Source organism: Perna viridis, chromosome 14, assembly GCF_037379345.1.
Source record: "Perna viridis isolate PV_CMFRI_1.1 ecotype Kerala chromosome 14, ASM3737934v1, whole genome shotgun sequence".
In the NCBI taxonomy this organism is placed as follows: domain Eukaryota; kingdom Metazoa; phylum Mollusca; class Bivalvia; order Mytilida; family Mytilidae; genus Perna; species Perna viridis.
Genome location: NC_142458.1, coordinates 14,724,252 through 14,743,965, shown reverse-complemented (window position 1 = coordinate 14,743,965; position 19,714 = coordinate 14,724,252). Strand labels below are relative to the sequence as shown.

The 19,714-nt window shown below is 34.5% G+C and overlaps 2 protein-coding genes across 2 annotated transcripts; one reads left to right on the top strand and one right to left on the bottom strand.

Annotated features, from left to right (window-relative positions):
- The first annotated feature begins 1,128 nt into the window (after positions 1–1,128).
- On the top strand, positions 1,129–3,879 carry LOC148598326 (cerebellin-1-like). Its single transcript, XM_088561067.1, has 2 exons — positions 1,129–1,563; positions 3,415–3,879. The coding sequence occupies exons 1-2, from the start codon at positions 1,176–1,178 to the stop codon at positions 3,846–3,848; spliced, it is 822 nt and encodes a 273-aa protein (XP_088417193.1). The 5' UTR covers positions 1,129–1,175; the 3' UTR covers positions 3,849–3,879.
- Positions 3,880–4,714: 835 nt separating this feature from the next.
- LOC148598325 (uncharacterized) lies at positions 4,715–18,956 on the bottom strand. Its single transcript, XM_088561546.1, has 9 exons — positions 18,892–18,956; positions 17,392–18,238; positions 16,064–16,286; positions 11,869–11,973; positions 10,761–11,159; positions 9,170–9,277; positions 7,705–8,073; positions 7,092–7,394; positions 4,715–6,861 (listed from the first exon to the last, which is right to left on the bottom strand). The coding sequence occupies exons 2-9, from the start codon at positions 18,196–18,198 to the stop codon at positions 6,128–6,130; spliced, it is 3,048 nt and encodes a 1,015-aa protein (XP_088417672.1). The 5' UTR covers positions 18,199–18,238; positions 18,892–18,956; the 3' UTR covers positions 4,715–6,127.
- Positions 18,957–19,714: the final 758 nt, after the last annotated feature.

Below are 19,714 nucleotides of genomic sequence, written 5' to 3'. Positions count from 1 at the left end.
TTTTCAAGAATGGATTTTAAAAAAATGTTAAAAATATTACCCCTAACCGTAGAAAACTGGTCTCAGTTTTAAACTGAATTCTCATTCAAAGCATGCTGACAGCGTACATTTTTTTCCCATTTTACCGCAAAATCCTAAGAGTTGCCGCAACTTTCTTGGTAACATTGCAAAGATGAGACATTGGGGTATATGATGATATATACATATGTCAGTCTACTTTGTTCTGTAGAAAAATTAAAAAAAATGATTTTTGCCTCAGGTATAAATAGTAGCCAAAAAATAAAAAAAAATACCAAAATGCTTCAGTTAATTTTTTGGCGACAAAAAGATTCGTAAATGGGAGATATAAGGGTATCTGAAAATCATATTTTGGTTGATGAGTGGGGGTGCACGAGGGTTATCTCAGCCCACGTACTATTTCCCATACCGATATTTCAGAGAATCAAAAACAGCAAAAACCTGGATATGAACAATTAAAATCTGCAAGACTATGTACACAACAAAATTGCAGTAGCTGATGGTAATTGACGGCCGATTCGAACATAGCCATGATGAACCGTCAGACAGAAAATCAGAGACAGTTGCAAGAGAAGCAGAAGAGCCATGAGAAAGAATTTGCAAGATAATCATGACAGAGATGGCTAAGGAACATTCCAACGAGCTATAACAACATTATGTATTGAAATTGTGCGCAAACATGTTTCCACTACATAATTTTAGAATGTACATGCCAGATCATTGAAAATCTGCACGTTATGTTTAACGATTTTATAGTCCTTTGGTGATTTTTATGGTTTGAAAAAAAATAAAATAAAAATAAAGAATAATTCATTCAATAAATGTAAATTTTGCCACCCTTTATGCGACTAAGCAAAACCGGCTTTGAGGTCTCCACAAATGGACAAACATAGCAAAAGGTTAAGGTAAGAAAATCGACTTTGGACCAAATATGAATGAAATGATAAATCTACAATGGTTTTTACGTATAAATGATCCATTTACAGAACTGTCATTATTTTGTCAATATTTACACAAATTTTTCACCAAATTTGATTTCCTTACATGGCACTTTTGGTTGTTGTGTACTTTCTTATCAACTCAATCCCACTAAGATACATGTACATGTACTTGTTTGAACTAGATTTTATAAGATACAATACGTTTACAAATTCAAAATGAAAATCATTCAAGTTGTCCCATGCTTATGTGTTTTGTTATGCATTGATCAAGTATTTGCTGTTAGTGATGACAAAATTTTACTGAAACTTTCTCGTTTGGATGAACTAGTAATGACTTTGTTAGAGGAAAACACACTTCTGAAAAACGAAGTTGGGATACTGAAAAACGAAGTTGGAATATTAAAAACTGAATCAAAAATGAAGGAAAACCGAATTTTTGAATTAGAGGAGGAAAGCAGTCATTTGAAACAGGATCTTGCAAGAGCCATGGTTGAATCTAAAATGATGCGTGAAGATATACGGAAACTAGCAGAAAAGTGTTCAATGTCAATTCAAGATGATGTAACCAGAATCCGCAGGATTATTCCACCAACAACCAATGCTGGTATAGATAGATTATATTAAGGAGGTAGACCTATAGTAAGGGACACAACTCTTACAAATCATTGGAATGTTTGTATTCAGCATTTTATATCAATCTCATGTACATTTGTAAGCATCAAAATAACATGGATTATGTTTCGAATGAAAGCTTGACAGCCTTGGGTAAAATTGAATATGATACAAACATAGCACTGATTTCAAGAGTTATTTCCCTTACTCTAAGTCTACCTCCTTAAGTCTTATTGATAGATTGATCACGATATTTTATGTGAAAAGCGCTTTCATAAAACAAACAATGTAGTCTGTATTAGTAATTGCAATCATGTTTTATTGTATAACATGGAGTAGGCACTGTCTACAAGCGAGCAGATATTTTTTTTCCACCAGCAGTAGGTTTCGCTGTGTACGGCAAACAGGTTGTAGGCAGATGCAGAACATATTCAGCAGAAAACGTTGACTTATATTCATTTGAAATAAAATTATCATTTAAATACATGGTTTTTTGTAAAATACTTAATATGTGTATATTTGTGTTTTAAACCGCAAATACATTTGATCATTAACCTTAAATTCTGGCATTTTAATAGAGTTTGGGACGAAGGTAAAAGCCGATTACAATGCGACGTACTCATAATTTAAACAATGTAGGTATTCCAATCCTCTTTTGCTATTTCAATTAGCTTTGTATGACGTTCAAACATCGTTTCAGTTTTTGAAATAATTATTGAGGACACTGTTAGTTGTTTTACATTCTCTCCGCGACATATCACTCCCGTACGATGAATTTTAAATTTGTTCTTACAAAATGTATCACTCTGCACTTTTTACTTGCACTTGCATGTTGCCATGGAGCTCTTCGTTCTGTGCTCGCTATAAGAATTTTTCTGCTTGACTTTAGTGTTCTGGCGTATGATTACATTATGTTTATTTAATTTTTGATTTATGTTTGTTTTCGTTTAATTTTTCAGTCTACAATGCTGTAGACGTTTTTCTTTTTTCACCATTTAAAGTTCGGAATAGGCATGGTTTTTATTATATTAATAGTAAAATCTTATGAGTATGTCGTATAACACATTAATTACATAGACAATAGTAGTGTCTTGACTTCAAAACGAATTCTATAATGTGTTTTCTGTGCGGCGCCTCTCGTATGGGCGGATTAAAAGGCTTGTTCCCATTTCGCCTTAGCTGTCAAATTTGGTAGATAGAATTTTTCCAATTTCGCCTTAGTAAAATTTGGAGTGAACTAAGGCGAGATGGTAACTTGTGTAAACATGTAATTAATTGCTACTTTGTGTTTTTGTAGCAATTAAACCTTATAATATACACGTATTACAAGAACGGATTTGTAGATCTTTATATTTTTTGTTGGTATTCTTGATTATTTCATTCATTTTTTATTCTGTGAATGATGAAGTCAAATTTATTGAGTTTTTGTCATTTTGTTTAAGAATGTCATGTAGATGAAATATGATAATTACTGATGGCGTACTATAAATATTTTGAAGATGTTTTTTTTTTCATACTACAACTTTGCAAGCGCAACTAATATCTCTAAGGATTTTTTTTAGAAGAAATGGGGTCTAAAATGGTTCACATCTGATTAAAATAAGGCACAGTAAAAGTATTTCTTTCTCTCAAGTAGGAACAAAACTCGGCTTGTGCACCCTTGTGCTTTTTGATATGTTAGTTTTTGCGCAGCTGATCACTTCCTGCTGCACTTGAACCTGACCCTAATAGATTCTAAGGTCATAGGTCAAATTCGAATTCATCTTCGTTATGAAGACGACATCAAGTTTCAAAATATTTTAACAGTAAGAAGCTTAATGTTGTTTTATTTGTTTTATTTCAGCAGTCACACAACAGCCGAAATCAACAAAAATAGGATTTTTTGCCGTCATGACTGCTCATCAGGAACATCTCGGTCTTCTACAACCAATTTTATTCCCGACCACAATTACAAACGAAGGAAATGGATATGATTCGAAAACGAGCGTCTTCAAAGCACCAACTCGCGGACTCTACTTTTTCTCTGCTAACCTGATGTCTCATTACAACGAAGACTTTGAAGCACAACTAGTGAAAGACGGAATTGTTCTAGTTTACGCCTTTGTAGGAAATGGTGACACCCATGGTGTCGGAACTTTGTCCGGAGTTTTGTTCTTAGAGGCGGGAAATGACGTCTGGATTCGTACTCACAATAACTCTGCCTATAATGATGGAAATGTTCGTGTGTATGGATATGCTTGGTCGTGGTTTTCTGGATTCTTAATCGCTGCATATTAAATCAGTGTTGAATAAATATATTTTTATTGAAGATGTAATTATTGTTTACCTTATAGAATAAGTACTTTTCTTTTTTGAAGAAAGTTATTTTTTTTGGTTAAAATGAAGACATAAAGTTAGTTAAAATCACTGATCTCGGAGCACACAAACTCAATGAACAGCCTTCGGCCGTTCATGTAATGTTTAGGAGTGGAGAGATCCGTTCATACATGCATGAACGACCGAAAATAATTCTATCCCGACATGGGATTTTTTTTTAATGTGTTGAACCGCTAAATGTATTAATAAAATCTAGTTCTGGGACAATTTAATTTGATTGCGAATTTACTTGTAGTTAGATTTTAAGCATTTATAAGTTTCTTTAACCGAACTGAAAATTACTCTCTGTAAACAAACTGTGCCGGTAAAATCACTGTTGATGTAATACACTATTCTTACGGCTATATTATGCCGTTAAGGTTGTTGCCACACTCTTTCGAACTACACGGCCGCAATATTATTTTCAAGTTGACTGGCGTTCGTGGATGCATGTTGAATGCGATGTTCATTCAAGTATGAACTTTCTGGCAAAGACGTTCTCGACCAATCAAAAAAGGCTATAAGCATGAAGAATCTCATGATTAGAATTATTAAAAGGTACATGTAAGTGAGAAATGAACAGTTTTCGTCGTTAATCATTTTCTTTTCTTTTTTCATTTCTTTTAGCAAAAGTAAAAGAAAACGTTTCCCGATTTGCGACCGTCAATATTACGATGAACGTCTCAAAAACTTGAAATACAACTAGTAGACATTTCTGCTTTGTTTGTCATGTGCAGAAAATGATTATTGTCGCGTGCAAAATTATACAGACGCGATAAAATCTCAACTCGTAACAGAACGATTTAATGAGGAACTGATTACACAGAATATATCAGAATATATTTAACACATGCAATACAAGCTAGTACTTGCAGTACTTGCTTACATGTAGTACATTGTAATCTGATAAAAAAATAATTATACAAAAAAACATAATGCCGTAAACAGGAGAAAACATGTACACAGGTAAAATTATTTCACATGATTTTCACCTGAATTTAGCAAATAAACTTTGTGAGAGTTCACGTGAAATTCGGTATAATCGAGCCTTAACGTGAAATTCACGTGAATTGTTCACATGAAATTCGTGTATAAAGCATTTAAAGGTGAAAATGACAAACTTGAATGTTTTATGTGGGGACAGGTTTAAACTGGTGATAAAGCATTCACAATGTACATGTATCGAACTGTAATGATTGCAGATGAGTGTGTACTTTAAGCTTTAAATATCAGTCTTTATAAAAATCATGCGTGTCAAAAACCCCCACAAAACTCAGTTTTCTTATTTAGAAACCGTTATGGATCACATAACCAGTCTTACTCTTTCATTTAGGGGTTGAGCTTTTGAGATAAAATCTATATAGATTGCACATGAAAAAGCACTTTGCAAGAGTTATCGTTCTTGATTTGGTTTGATTTGGTTGATTTTTGGCGTTGTTTTCACTTAGGTACAGATCTAAATACAGAAAGGACTATTGTCACATAAAAAATATAGCATATGTAGACAAAAAAAAAAGAAAACATCATCTGATCCATGGGTTTTTTTTACACCATGAATCACTTTACCATGGGGAGTGTCTTAATTTCACATGGACTAGTTGATCACATGCATACAAGACGATAAATGTTTACTGATGGAACCTACGTGTCCAACCACATACTGTTTCATCAATACAAATACACCAGGATTGACTCCCTCTAACCTACCAATTTACATTTAGGTTGAAATGGTAGGTTATGTCTTTAAACGGTAATAACTTTATTTTCATGGTTATATTATTTGATTGATTGATTGATTGCTTTGTTGGGGTTTAACGTCCGACCAGCAATATCTCAACTATATTCAGACGATTATGTTCTTTGAAATCACATTAATAAAAATGTCTGAAGTACGAATTTCAGGACGAAACACGAAAGGATAAAAAAAAAAAACAAGCCAAAAGAAAGCAAAATCTATCATATCTACAAGAAAGTCCTAACTGGACACAACACTGCAATGATTGCGCATGTTTTGCCTAAGTTTATGCAGTCGGTCTTTGCAAATCTGGAGTGACATAGTTTAGGTCAAATAAAAAATGTTTAATTTCAAGGAAAAATATGCACTCAACATTTCATAGCTTTGTCACGGTTACTTGCAAAACGCATTGAAGGTTATAGAAAACAGCAGTAAGTACAAATGTGTATGCATTAAATCTCATGGACTACATAAATACAGGGGTCTTTCGTCTCGGTCTTCTAGCAGATTTTGCATTCTTTGATTTTGACCTTTTGTTCTCTTTCTTCCCTGTTACTGGCACAGTCTTAGGTCTCGCAGATGTCTGTGTCGATTTTGAATCAGATGTGTTGTTATCTACGTCATCATCATGTTTGATTGTCATGTCCTTTTCGGAAGTATAGTAACTTACGGCTGAATCCGGTTCCACAATCGCTTCGGAATTAGCGACAATGTCATCTGATGTGTTTTCATATTGTTGTTTTGACCAATCTCGTCTTTTAAAGTCTCCTTTCTTTATTTCAGTCGATTTTTTGTTTACATGAGTCCGAGCACGGGGATCTCGTAACAACAAGAAACCTCTCTTAAACGATCCATCACGTTTCCGTGAACTTGTTCTCTGCCTTTGTAATTTATCATGACTATCACCATTTCGATTTCCTTGATCCAACGCCGTTCTATTCACATCTACATTTTTCGATTCAGCTGATGTGTCATTCGATCCAAGTTCAATCGCAAAAGTTTTCTCTTTCGGTATTTGAAGTATCCGGTTGCTTTCTTCAGTTGTGTTTTTGATTCCTGAAGGCTGTCCAATTTCTTCAATTTCACATTCCTTTAATTCTCTATCATTGCATTGCAAACTCGAAGATTCCATTTTGGGCTGTGGTTTTGGTGTTGGTTTCGATCTCTTATCTTTGATTGTGATATTTGAGGGTTTTGAAGCTGTTGAGAAGATAAAACAAAATGTTCAAAATACATTTTGACAACATGAGTATATATATGCTTAATAGTTCTAACTTATTTTTTAAATGTTTTTTTGTATGATTTGATACCGAATCCCAACAAGTGCTATTATAAGGTTTTATTTGTTTTGTAATTTAAAAAAAAAAACTTTTAATTACATGTACATGTATGAACAAAAAAAAGTTGTAATGATGATTTAATCATACCACCTTTTGTTCGACTGAGCAAAACCGACTCAGGTGTCTCTGCAAACGGACTAAACCCGGCAAGATTCTCAGCCTTTATGCGGAAGTAGTATTCGTGGCTGGTCTGTAAATTAGTAACGTGATACTTTGTATCAGTGCAGTCGACAACTCCTACTTTTACCCATTTCTTTTCTCCAACATCGTTTCTCTCGATGTGGTAGCTTATGATTTCAATACCACCATCAGTCATAGGTGGTTCCCATGACAACAAAACGGAAGTTATTGCCACGTCAACTATTTTGAAATCGTTTGGTGTTCCTGGTGCAGCTGAAGACAAAACAAAAATATCAATGATTTAGGTATAAAATTTTCCAAAATATTAAATACTTGAAAATTAATTGCGATAAATCCTACTACTATTTCCAATGCCCAAGTCTTCAAATCTAAAGAATAGCACTTACATTATAGGGCATTGTATGGTAGTCCATGATCGGTACAAATGTACATGCATGATAGATTGAAGGCTAGCTTCACGATGGTATATTTGTAGGGTATGGATGAAAATAGAATGCATCAGCAATGATTCAACCAGAAAAGTGACAAGTAAATATTAAAGCATACATTGTATACATTTTACCTGGTTCAGGAAGCCCTTCACATTCAACTTCCGGCATACTGAAGATGAGGTCAACATAAACGTTATACCCAGCACTCCCTATGACCTTTACAACCTTTGGAAGGTCAAATATCTTCTTTACAAATGTTTGTACATCACTGTACCGAAATCTGTCATGGAAAGCTTTCACTGACGCTAGTGTGTTGAAAGCAATCGAAATACTTGGCTTCCCCTGCTCACACTTCACAGAAGACACGCCGTCTTTGTGGTGAAGCAAGGTGCTTAGATCAAATTTGTCATCGATAAGTTGTTGACTCAGTTTTGTCTCCATCACTGTGTCAATTTTCTTTCCCTTCTTTAACGTCAGGTCTACGAGTATGCATTTAATTCCTGACGACCCAAAAAAAACAAACAAACAAACAAACAAACAAACAAACAAACAAAAAAAGCAAATGAACGAAAATAGACTCAATTTTAGATTCCACGAGAGCATGCCTTTTTTTTAATATACGTTATACTTGTGTTACACTTACTTTAAGACTTTAAGAAAACCACGATAAGAACTGTTTTAAACATTTTTTTTATTTTAACAAGGTGAAGAATAAAAGAACAATCTAAAAGGTGGACAGAATTTCGAAAAAAAGATACATTGTACATTTATAAAAAGAATGACACACAGATGAATTCCCCCTAAAACTTTTAAGGGGGAGATAAGCGACATGCCTTCCATCAATGTGGAAAAAAGATTTCGACCCTTGCTGTTGTGGGGTATAAAGGTATTGATACAACTAAAACCAAAATGATAAACAACTATAAGTTCTACTAATCTATTTTTTTTAAAAATCTTATTCACTTATGATATCCATTTTTATTTCATATTATTTTATATTTTTTTTGTGTGTAACATTTTTCGTGTAGAGGACCAGTTACAAAATACATATGCTGTATTAAATTTTGAAGTTTTCGAAGACAAACAATTCAAACCATTATTTAACACATGTACAGGAATATTTGGAGCGGAAACGTTTATACTTTGAATACAGTTAATACTAATATTACAAAGAAAGCGGTACATGGTTTGTACCCTAACTAAAGTTGAACAAAACAGAAACCATGCATGAACTTTTGGATGGTCAATATTTTACAATGAAGATAATTTTGCTCAGAAATTTTTGTAATAAAATGTGAGTAAAATGAGGATTTTAACAAAGTTATCTGCTCTTAAATGTTCATTTGCAGTGCAATGAAATGTTACCAAAGTGATATGGAAAATGTTTTTGATTTCGATGGTGAAAATAGTCAATTTAAATAAAACTTTCATGCGGTTGGGTTTTTTTTCATACCATGTTTCACAGCTGCCTGATTCAAACGAATGCTTACACTTGATCGTTTTCTGTAAGGAATTAATACCCAGGTAAAAAAATTGTAATAGAAAAATGCACTTTTTGCACATTGTACAAAATAAATACTACCATTTTTCATTTACCTTGAGTCGCCGATCCCTCCTCTCCTTTGCCGAGAAAATACTTTTTAACGACAAATGTTCTAGTTCCAATTTTCCAGTTAAAAGGAGGTGTTCTTGCTGTAATGGCGCCTATTTAAAAAAAAAAACATTAGAAAACTCATAAACATGAAATTGAGAATACCACATCAATAGAACGAAAATCAAATTTGTCTTTGACAAAGATTCCAAATATAATCGGATTGCTACGCGTAGCCATATATCCCCCGCTGCAGCAGACATTAAGAATTTAAAATGTTGAATTATAAAACCAATGAGTGTTGTCTTCAAAATCAGGTCTACTACTTTTCCCAAGAATTTCATATTTTTTAGTGTCCTAAACCAAATGACAATTACATAAATTTGATAGAAATCCGTCCTGCAGTTACACAATCAATAACTTCTTAATGTATAAAAAAAAACATTCACAGTCCAATAAATCTAATAAATTGTTCGAAACAAAATGGTGGTGTGGTATAATCCATGTGATACGATCAATTACATAATGTATCTACCATCCTAAAAAATTGGAACGAAATCCGTCAAGTGGTTATAGTGGAGATGCGTTCACAAACTTCCAACGCGCGGACGGACGGGACAATTACTATGTTCCAGCGAGGACAATTTCAAAGTTTTGCAGTCAGATTCCTTAAAGTGCGACCGAAGCATTTAGTACGCTCTCTTTTAAATAAAAATGCTTTCACCGCTTAATTTGATTTAGGATAATTTCATCGTCGGAAATCGGTAAAAGATATTCCAAATACTTGTAATTTTGTCGGTCAAACAGTTCTGGGATCGACAAAGAATACCTTGTTTAACCACAACCAGATGTAGATTTTGTAAAAAATGTCCTAGCAGATTCGATAAAATAACATGCAGGTCTTTGAAACGTTTTGCTAAACAGGTGATTTGACTACATTTCAACGCTTCACCGGGGGGGGGGGACTTTTGTTCGAAAAGGAGGACAACGCATTACCAACGTTTTTAATGAGAAAGTATCAATTCTGTATTTCACTTCATATCAAAAGCTAGTCGTTACCCAACCTTAAATTGGGTGTTCGTTATAAGAAAATTAATTTCAATATTTACTCGATTTGGCAAACCTCTAGTACATGAATCTGACACCCCCCCCCAAAAAAAAAAAAACAAAAAAAGAAAAAAAAAAGATAAATAAATAAATAAATAAAAATAACAATGAATAATTAATAAAAAAAAAATTGGTCTTTGTATAGTGATAAGATTGTTATATCACACCTTAACTGTAATAGATGTTGACTGACAATTGGAAAAAATCTTTATATGAAATTAACTCTTTGAGAGACAATAAAAAATATGATCTTATCACGAACGTAACAATGATGATACAAATTCAAAAAAACAAAGTCTGGTAACAACTTCACGGACGTATTATTATAATTTATTTGCCCATGATTATCAGGTACCGCTCACATTGGGAGAGCATTCCAAAACTCATCAGAAAGCCAAAAAAAAAAAAAGACAGCCCACGTAAGGCAATCAAAAACAATTCCGAAAAAGAAAACCGTCACAATATTTGTGTAACTAATAAAGACCTTACTTCCTGAAGGCGTGCTCAATGGAATATCAGATCCTCTACAGCGAATATCCACCATAACGGTAGGGTCGCCATTTGCCGACATGCATAAACATCCACCCTTCTTGAGTTGACCTTTGACTTCTTCGGTTTCAAATACATTAGATATCGTCGTTTTCCAAACTGGAAGCTTAACTGTGTCCATTAATTTTCTATATCCCTGTTCGGAGGATTCTATAGGCACAATAAAGAAACTCCGTTCCTTGAAGGTCAGCGTTCCGACTCCATTCAAATGCAAGTCATTTGAAAGTTGGTCCCTGAATTTCGAAGATTCAAGGGCTTTAACTGTAGCAACTTCTCCTTGAGGCAATCTCTCATCTTCGAGCAGTATTTTGATTTTAGCTTCTACGACTAACTTTGTTGCTAAAATATAAACAACACATCCGATATAAATCATTATTTGTTTGTTATAAAAACATGTACATATCGTAAATTCTAAATAATTGACCGATTGTAGTATTAAGTAGAAGCGATTCAAGTCCGCCTTTTGGCGATTAAATCAGAATATCAGCTAGTACAATGCATGGAAATCATGGAACTGGCAAACATTTTGTATTTTAAATCATCATGAACTCGTGGATCGTTATCATGTATCCATCAGCACCATGAAAACTGGTTTATTCAACGGGTCATAGTTTTCCTTTCCTCGTCTGTCTAACCCGGACTTGACTTTTTATGAGCAACTCGGCGGGTGTTTCTAGAAAACCAGAGGACGCTTACCCTACCGGTGCACCTGGTCCATGATCCCAGTTTTTAGTAGAGTCAGAGTTGCTCATTTACTTTTGTTACTTTGTATGTATGATTTTAGTTACTTTATGTTCTTTGTTGTGTATGTCTGTTTTCCATGTCTGGTCTTTGTCCCTGGATTACATTCTTTTGATTACCGCTATAACCTTGGTTCCCTTTATTACTCTTAAACATATGCATACTTGTGGCAGGAAAGCTATACAATAACGGAAATGAAATGTTCTTTTTATGGTAAAAACTAAAAACTAAGGAAAACATTACAGACCACTTTTGCGTGTAGTTTGAGCTCAAACTTAAAACATTAAATGTATATTATACAACTCACATTTGGTATATACATGTAGCTGTCCTTGGCAGTAGAAACTTAAAACAAACTGTACGCCACTGTGTTCCCATCTGTGAACAGATGGTATGGAACATCCCACGGATTCTAAAAACAATGCAAGCACCTAATTAAAAAGAATGGTTCTAAAAGCAATTGTGCTACAAGTACAAATGTCAATGGATGATTCTTCTGGGGTTACAAAAGGGTTTCAAAAAAGGGCAGATTTTCAAGGAATCGTGACCTCCACGGTCTCATAAAACGTGTAAAGTACAAAATTTACCTGATCTATTCAACCTATAACCCCTTTTATAGTAGTTTTGTTCTTAAATTAAGTCGAGTAATCGAGGTTAATGTTCCATTGCCGTGCGAGGAGAAAACACTAAACACATAGAGCATAGAGTGAGCCTTTGTTTACAGTACCAGATAATAAAATTCAGAAAATGGTAGATGTTGTACAGGACACAGAAATACCGACCAACTAAACAATGTTTTTTCAAGTCTACAACGTCATTGTTTTTCACGAAACTATATTCCTTTCTATATTAAAGCTAGTGTTTTCGGCGGAGATGCGGACAGAAATGGGGACGGACGGACATACAGCATTATCAGTAAATACCCCAGGTTTCCAAAGCTTTGATAAATATTGAATAGTAATATTAGTGCTGCGGACGGGTATCAAAAAGTGCTCGAGTTTTCGAGCTTCATGGGCCTAGAGGGTACACGGATACGGCTATATTATAAGTCAATGGAAAGATAAATCAATGTAGTTTTTTAATATCGTACAAAGCAAAAAACGGTAGTGTTCTGCTATTTTGCATTAAATAGAGGAGGGGTCAAAGATCAATCGACCCCAGTACACTCTGATAAGCAATTCAAGTGAATCGTTTATGGTAGGTATTGTAAAACGAGTAACATGTAAAGGTCACATGTATAGAATTTCAAAACTTTCAAAATTAACTTTTTCCGACAAAAGTAGACTTTTTAATTACTGAGCAAAGTTGCCTCTAAAAATGGTTGCATTTTAGTGCATTTTCAATGATTAAGAGACACCGTAGAATATTTCTATGTATATCTAAATGTTCTTTTCTGAATAACAAATGAAATAATACAAAGTTCTCGATTTGATCTGCAACATGAGCTTTACAAAATGTGTTTGAATATGCACATTTTCAACTCACCCGAATATAGCTGAAATATTGCTGCTTGGGCGTTAAACTCCAATAATCAATCCATCGATCAAATTTTCACATATTTTAATTACTAATTATACTAAAGTTGTTAAATACGAAATCCATTCCCGGACAATTTTGGGGGTTATACCAGGTTCATTGGTAGGATATTATATTTACGCCTTTTCTGTTTTTCCTTAAGCGCCCGTCGATCTGTTCTTATATAATGTCTTTACGGATTTAAACGAAGGAGGGAAAAACTGGCATTGCTTAAAAGTCCTGTAGTATGTAATGGTGAAAAAGAAAACGTTACCAAGATTTTTTTGTTAATGATTTTTTTTTCAAATAAAATCGGCCTTTACTATCATATAGATAGATGAAAAGTTTCCAAGTGGCTTAATTCCGATTCCTGGCTTTTACAGCATCTTCGCTAGGCAAGGGTTACGGTCCTGTCACTCCCATTGCGTGAATGGAGGAGGCAAGACCGTAACCCTTGGATAGCGAAGATGCTCTTATAGTTGTGATAAATCCCAGATTCAGTATAATCTTTATTGGTATTTAGTTTATAACCAATCAGAAATCGAGAAGTGAACCATAAAGTGGCTCGCTTATTGAATCTTTACGTGAAGCAGTTTGTTTTGTTTGTTTGTTTGTTGGGGTTTAACGTCTGAACAGCAATATTTCAGCTATATTCAGAAGATGAACATGAAATTGATGATAAAATGAACATGAAATGATGATGAAATGAAAAAGGGATGGGACACAGGGACAATAGGGTCGACAAATTTTGATTGCCACTGGAAATTGGGAGAGATGGTTAGAGTCGGGCAATTTAGCCTCCTGTGGCGGAGCCCTATGGTCCCTACTCCGGGAGAATACCACAGTAGGGTTCTTTAACGTGCGAGGAACGTGGCATCTTTCCCAACACGGTGCACCACTATGGTTTGCCGTCAGGTTTTCCGTATTATAGCCTGACAACCCCAGCATGTAAGACGCCAGGGGTACCCCATTCCACCGCTTGGGACACACATCCCAGTTGCTCTGTGGGCAGAGCGTCCTAGCCCCCGGCTAGGGTTCTGAGCACTATTTAGTCGCCTTTTACGACAAGCTTAGCGCTGCTGCATGCCTATTCTTTTAACACCCGAACCTGCACGGGGCTACGTGAAGCAGACAGACATGATTGGCTTGCCCGAAAATTAAACTTATGACATTGTAAATGTTCAAAACAACCTATCTACCTTGTCAAACTATGACAACAGAAAGCACAATTCAATACACCAATCACTTATTGCAACTACTCAGTACATGTATGTTTACGCCGCAAAAAAGTAGTTTGTAACAACTTATAGACAGTAAATAGCAAACGATAGATTGCATCTTCTCTTTATAAACGCCTTGATCAGAGAAGATGTCTTTTTCTAATATACTTGATCCGCCCCTGCCCTGGACAATGATTCCTAATATTCTATAACAACTATGTTACCATTGTGTCCTATTCATACGGCTACAAAAACTGGAGTCTTTTTGAGAGGTAAAAATTCTTTGACGTTTATGTTGCGTCTGAACTTCATTCTTATTTTTGCGTCCGATTTTTACAAGGAATCTGATTTGTTTTTATCAACTCGTTTAGTATAATCCGTTCAGAGTAGCGACGGATGCAGAGGGGGTGCAGGGCGTTGGCACCCCCTTTTTATTGGAAAAATTGACAAAAAATGGGAACTAATGTCCCAGCACATCCCCCTTTTCTGAGAAATTCCGGCTGGCACCCCTCCTTTTCAGTGTGGATCCGCCCCTGCAGAGGATATTCCATTACAAGCATCAGCCCGACGCACAGTTAAACATCATAAGACATAAATATTGTGACAACATGCATGTACATGTATGCATATTCTTCCAAGCAAAGTTCAAAGTTCACAGGTAATGCCTTTTCAAATTTATTACAAAATTCATCCTTATCATGTACACCCGAGTCGCATTGTTTGAGAATCCCTGATTCATGTTTATATCTTTAACGTTTATTTGCAGTCCAAGCATATATAACGACAAATGCAACCAAATATGTATGATTTTTGTTTGTACAGTAATAAATCTCAAAACCTTAAGTTTTTTTCGTCAAAACGTAAGGTAGACTCTATACTTTACATGTGTATCTGTTTATAAAACAGCTCGGAAGCTAGACAAATTGTCCGGAAACGATTCCGTGTTATACAATTTTAGTACAATAAATAGTTTAAATACGTGAAAATATGAAACTTCAAACTAATTTTGCAAAGCCCATGTTGCAGATTGAACGCGAATGTTGTGTTTATTTTATTTGTTATTTATTAAAGAATACATTGTAATATTCTACGGTGTCTTGTTATCTCTTACTCATTGGAAATGCAGTAAACTGCAACAATTTTTAGGTGCATTTTTGTTGTCTTCAAATAGTGAACTTTGTCCGAGAAAGTTCTTTTTTTACATTTTTGAAATTCTTTTATTACATGTTACTTGTTTTCCGATACCTACAGTGATCGATTTCACTTGTATTTCCTACCTAAGTGTATTGGGTCGATTGATCTTTGATCCCTCCTCTAATTAATGCAAAAACCTGACCACTTTTCAGTTAGGAAAGAATATTCAAAAAGTACATAGATTTATCTTTCCATTGACGCATGATACAAATATATAGCCGTATACCCTCTAGGCCCAATAAAGTTAGAAAAATTCTTAGCCGTCCGCTGCACTATAATATGTGTTTGATGTGAATACAAGCCTTCATGATATCATGACATGGACAATTATGCAAATACTAATAGTATAATGAATTGGAAAGAGTAAATTACCAATTGATTATATTATTTATTAAATATATTTCCTCCATTATTCGTTGCTGCTTATGAACTGCTTATTGATATCCATGCTGTGACGTTTTGGCGGGAGAAAGTGCAAGAGTGAAATTACTGAATTTATTTCACAGTGTGAATGATCGAAACATTCGGTAAATCATTGCTACATGTATCTATATGATAAACATTCATATTTACCCATGTTAAACGGTTGGCTGAATCGAGGCGTGAGAATTGACAAAATATTATTGACGGTTTTCAGTTTTGTTTTCTTCTTTTTGATCCCTTCTATTTCTCCAGCAAGCTTTTCTAATTCGTCTTTAATATCTTTTATATCACTCGATGTAGTGTTATCGTCCTCTGAAATCATCTTCAACTTCGCTAAAATGTCTTTAGCTTTCCGATGCTCGCCTTGGCCATTCTGAAATAAATTATAAATAACTTGTATGTAATATTCCCTTGCAAATTTATAATCTAAGACGGCATATAGTGTGGTTACTTGAACTGATACAAACAGGACTTCCGAATATACTTTTTTTAGTGGAACCATGTGTAAATCTTGCCTTTATACTTTTCGTTTTAAAGTAGCAGTCATTATAACAATCAGGCAGGAGGTGATTCATGTATGCCAAAAAGAAAAAAAAAAGCAAAGCAAACAACCAACCAAATTTATTTTTGTTTCTATACCAGAAACAGTAAAAGACCACACATTACCACTTTCAGTTTGTCATTTGGTTGATATAAAAAATATTATACATTGCGTAAGGAATCGTTACTTTGCAAAAGTTATTATTCTTGATTTGCTTGGTTTTTGCAGCAGATGTTAAAAAAGAGAACATTCTTTATATCACTCTGGTGAATTGAGTTATGATTTCACTGAACATTTCAATGGCAAATAACTCTTTAAAAACCTCATTTTTCCTACGTCCTTCTGAAAATATTCTTAGCAAATCGAGGATGCAGAGACCAATCAATGGTCTTTTCAAATAGAGAAAATATCTTTGAGCGAAATTATATCGTCTTATCGGCGAGTTGCTCATTTGCATTTGTTACTTTGTATGTATTATTTTAAGTTATTTAATGTTGTTTGTTCTGTTTGTCTGTTTTCCATGCTTGGTCTTTGTTCTTGCATTGCCTTCTTTTGATTTCCGCTAGAACCTTTGTTCCCTTGATTACTCTTTGACATGTATGTTTCTGATTTTCCCATCTGCCTGTATTTAACAAAAACTTAAAAGCAATAATATTTGTTCATTCGGTGTTTAAGGAGGTAGACCTGGGGTAAGGGACACAACTCTTACAAATCATTGGAATGTTTGTATTCAGCATTTTACATCAATCTAATGCAAGCATCCAAGTAACTTGGACTGATTTCATTCTGTTTCAAAGGAAAGTCTGTTAGGCTTTGGTGAAATTGAATATAATACAAAAACATATCACCGATTTTAAGAGTTATGTCCCTTACCCTAGGTCTACCTCCTTAATTTAATGAACACATGTTAGGAAAACTTCACGATTGCTACATTTACCTTGAGAAGTGGTTTAAGCTCTTTGATTGCTTTTCGGATATCGATGTCGCTCAAATACCAGCGCTTCAATACATCTAGATATATTACTATTTCTTCCTTCGTCATGTTGATATTTTTCAAACTTTTCACCATATTTTTTATTCGACTGTCCACATCTCGTCCAAAACCACGAGAGACTATTAGCTCTACGAGAACTGCACCCACTGCTTCATATTCTTGTTCAAATTTTGAGTCTGCGATTCTTACATCTTTTGTATATTCGTACAAACAATCTCTTCTTTTTTCTAACTTTTGAATATCCATTAGGATATCCCCTTTAAACTGACATGTATGAATAACTAAAATATACAACATTATAATGTCTAACTCAAGTAGAGAAAGCGACTGCGGGTTGGTATTCGGGTAAAGGACGTCCCATTGAAGTGGCGAGATAACCTTTCCATGATACAAATCGAACAATGTCTGGTAATTCGCGGGAAGTTTTAGGTAAGCTACCAGATTTCCATTGGATATCTGCTTCACCTTTTCTTCGAGTAGAAGACGAAGAATGATTGTCCCTCCTTCCATTAAAAGGAAACCTGTTCTTCCCCAATTCTGGTTATGAGGATGTGGGTCCTTTTTTATTTTTCCATCGTCTGCTGTTCCGGGCGCCTTTCCGTCAAAGAACCGAACGTTATAGCTATCCTTCGTTCTTGTAGAATTGACACTTTCACATTGTTTAGCTGTTACTGAAGCCGGAGCAGTTTTACTAGTAGAGCAATCCGACTCGGTCTCTAGTGACATTTTACATTCAACAGCACAGCTCATCCGTCACTGATCTTTCATTGTTTTATCATTCTTTTTACGCCTTGAAAAATAAGCAAGCTTGATCATTTTATTAAATTAAAAAAAATTATACTTAAACATACGATTGTATTTCGACATTATTACGTGAAATAATCATTCGCGTACATTCGTGACCTGGTCGGGCCAAGCCGTCACTGGTTGACCGATCTTGGAACACTCCGTCGAATGAGGTACATGTAGAATAGACAATGTCCAGTTACTACACAGGGTTGCTAAGATACATATGTACATGTATATACAGAATGGGGACTTGTGTTTTGTTGGTTTTAACAAAGAGAACAACTATGCACTGAGCGGAAAAAAATAAAAATGCAAATTTCATCGAAAGGGCCTTAAAACATTAACACACCCAACCCCCTCCCCCTTTTAAAATTGGCGCATCTCTAAAATGTAGGTAAAATGCAACAACAAAATACAAACAAAATCAAAACAGAAATAAATAAATATTAAAGTCGCACAAACTGTTTCGACGGTTAGAAGAACAAATGATAGTCAACGGAACACATTCATTTAATTTATATACGTTCTTAAGCGACGGGCGTAAAATGATTTAAAATTTTACTTACTCTTGTAATAATAACAAGACAATGAATGCAGTCGTATTTGAACTACAGAATGAACTGCGGGGATTAAAAAAAAATAATTTTCACTTACATATAAAAACCATTTTATGTCCATGTAGAAAATTATGATACCATAAATACCAACCTTTTTCAAAATAAAACACTGGAAATATGACCGATTTAGATATTTAATTAAATGTGAAAATTTAAATACGAGTCAGTTGAAGAATCGGGCAGTTAATGACAAATCTAAAATACGTGCAGACCTTTTTGCTGAAGTGCATTTAACATACCTGGAAAATATTCTTGGCACGAACAAATGAGCTGTTTAAGGTCAAAACAAATAATAGTCTTGTTTCCTGCTACTAGCAAGAAAACCATAGGATGTAGGGTAAGGAAATTATTTTAATTTTCAAAACTACTTTACATTAAGTTATAGGAAAACAATTTAGACTTTAACGGTGCTTGAGCCAAACTGGCTTAAAAATGTTAAGGGTAGACACAAAAAAAAACAAGGGTAGCAGGAAACAGACATATATTTTTTTTGGCCTAAGAAAAAGAAACCACCTATGTTTTCCTATATTTAATTAATGGAAACAAGGAATATGTTGATATTTGCTTTCGGGCACATTAAAATATTGTTTCCAAAATTGCATGAAAACCTTACCATTTTAATACATATAAGATGTATGACGTCCTATTAAAAAAAACATATGTTCCATATATTTTATCTAAATTTTTCAAGCTTTTAATAGCCAGTCTTGTGTTTTCATGTTGGTTCTTTACATGGGTAAAACATAGGACATGCAGTCCGTCCTATGGTGTGAGGATTTTCTAGTACCAATGGGTTACCTTGAGCTGACATTTTTCATGCCAGTGGCGTTATTGTTTCTTTGAAATATTAACAAAATTTT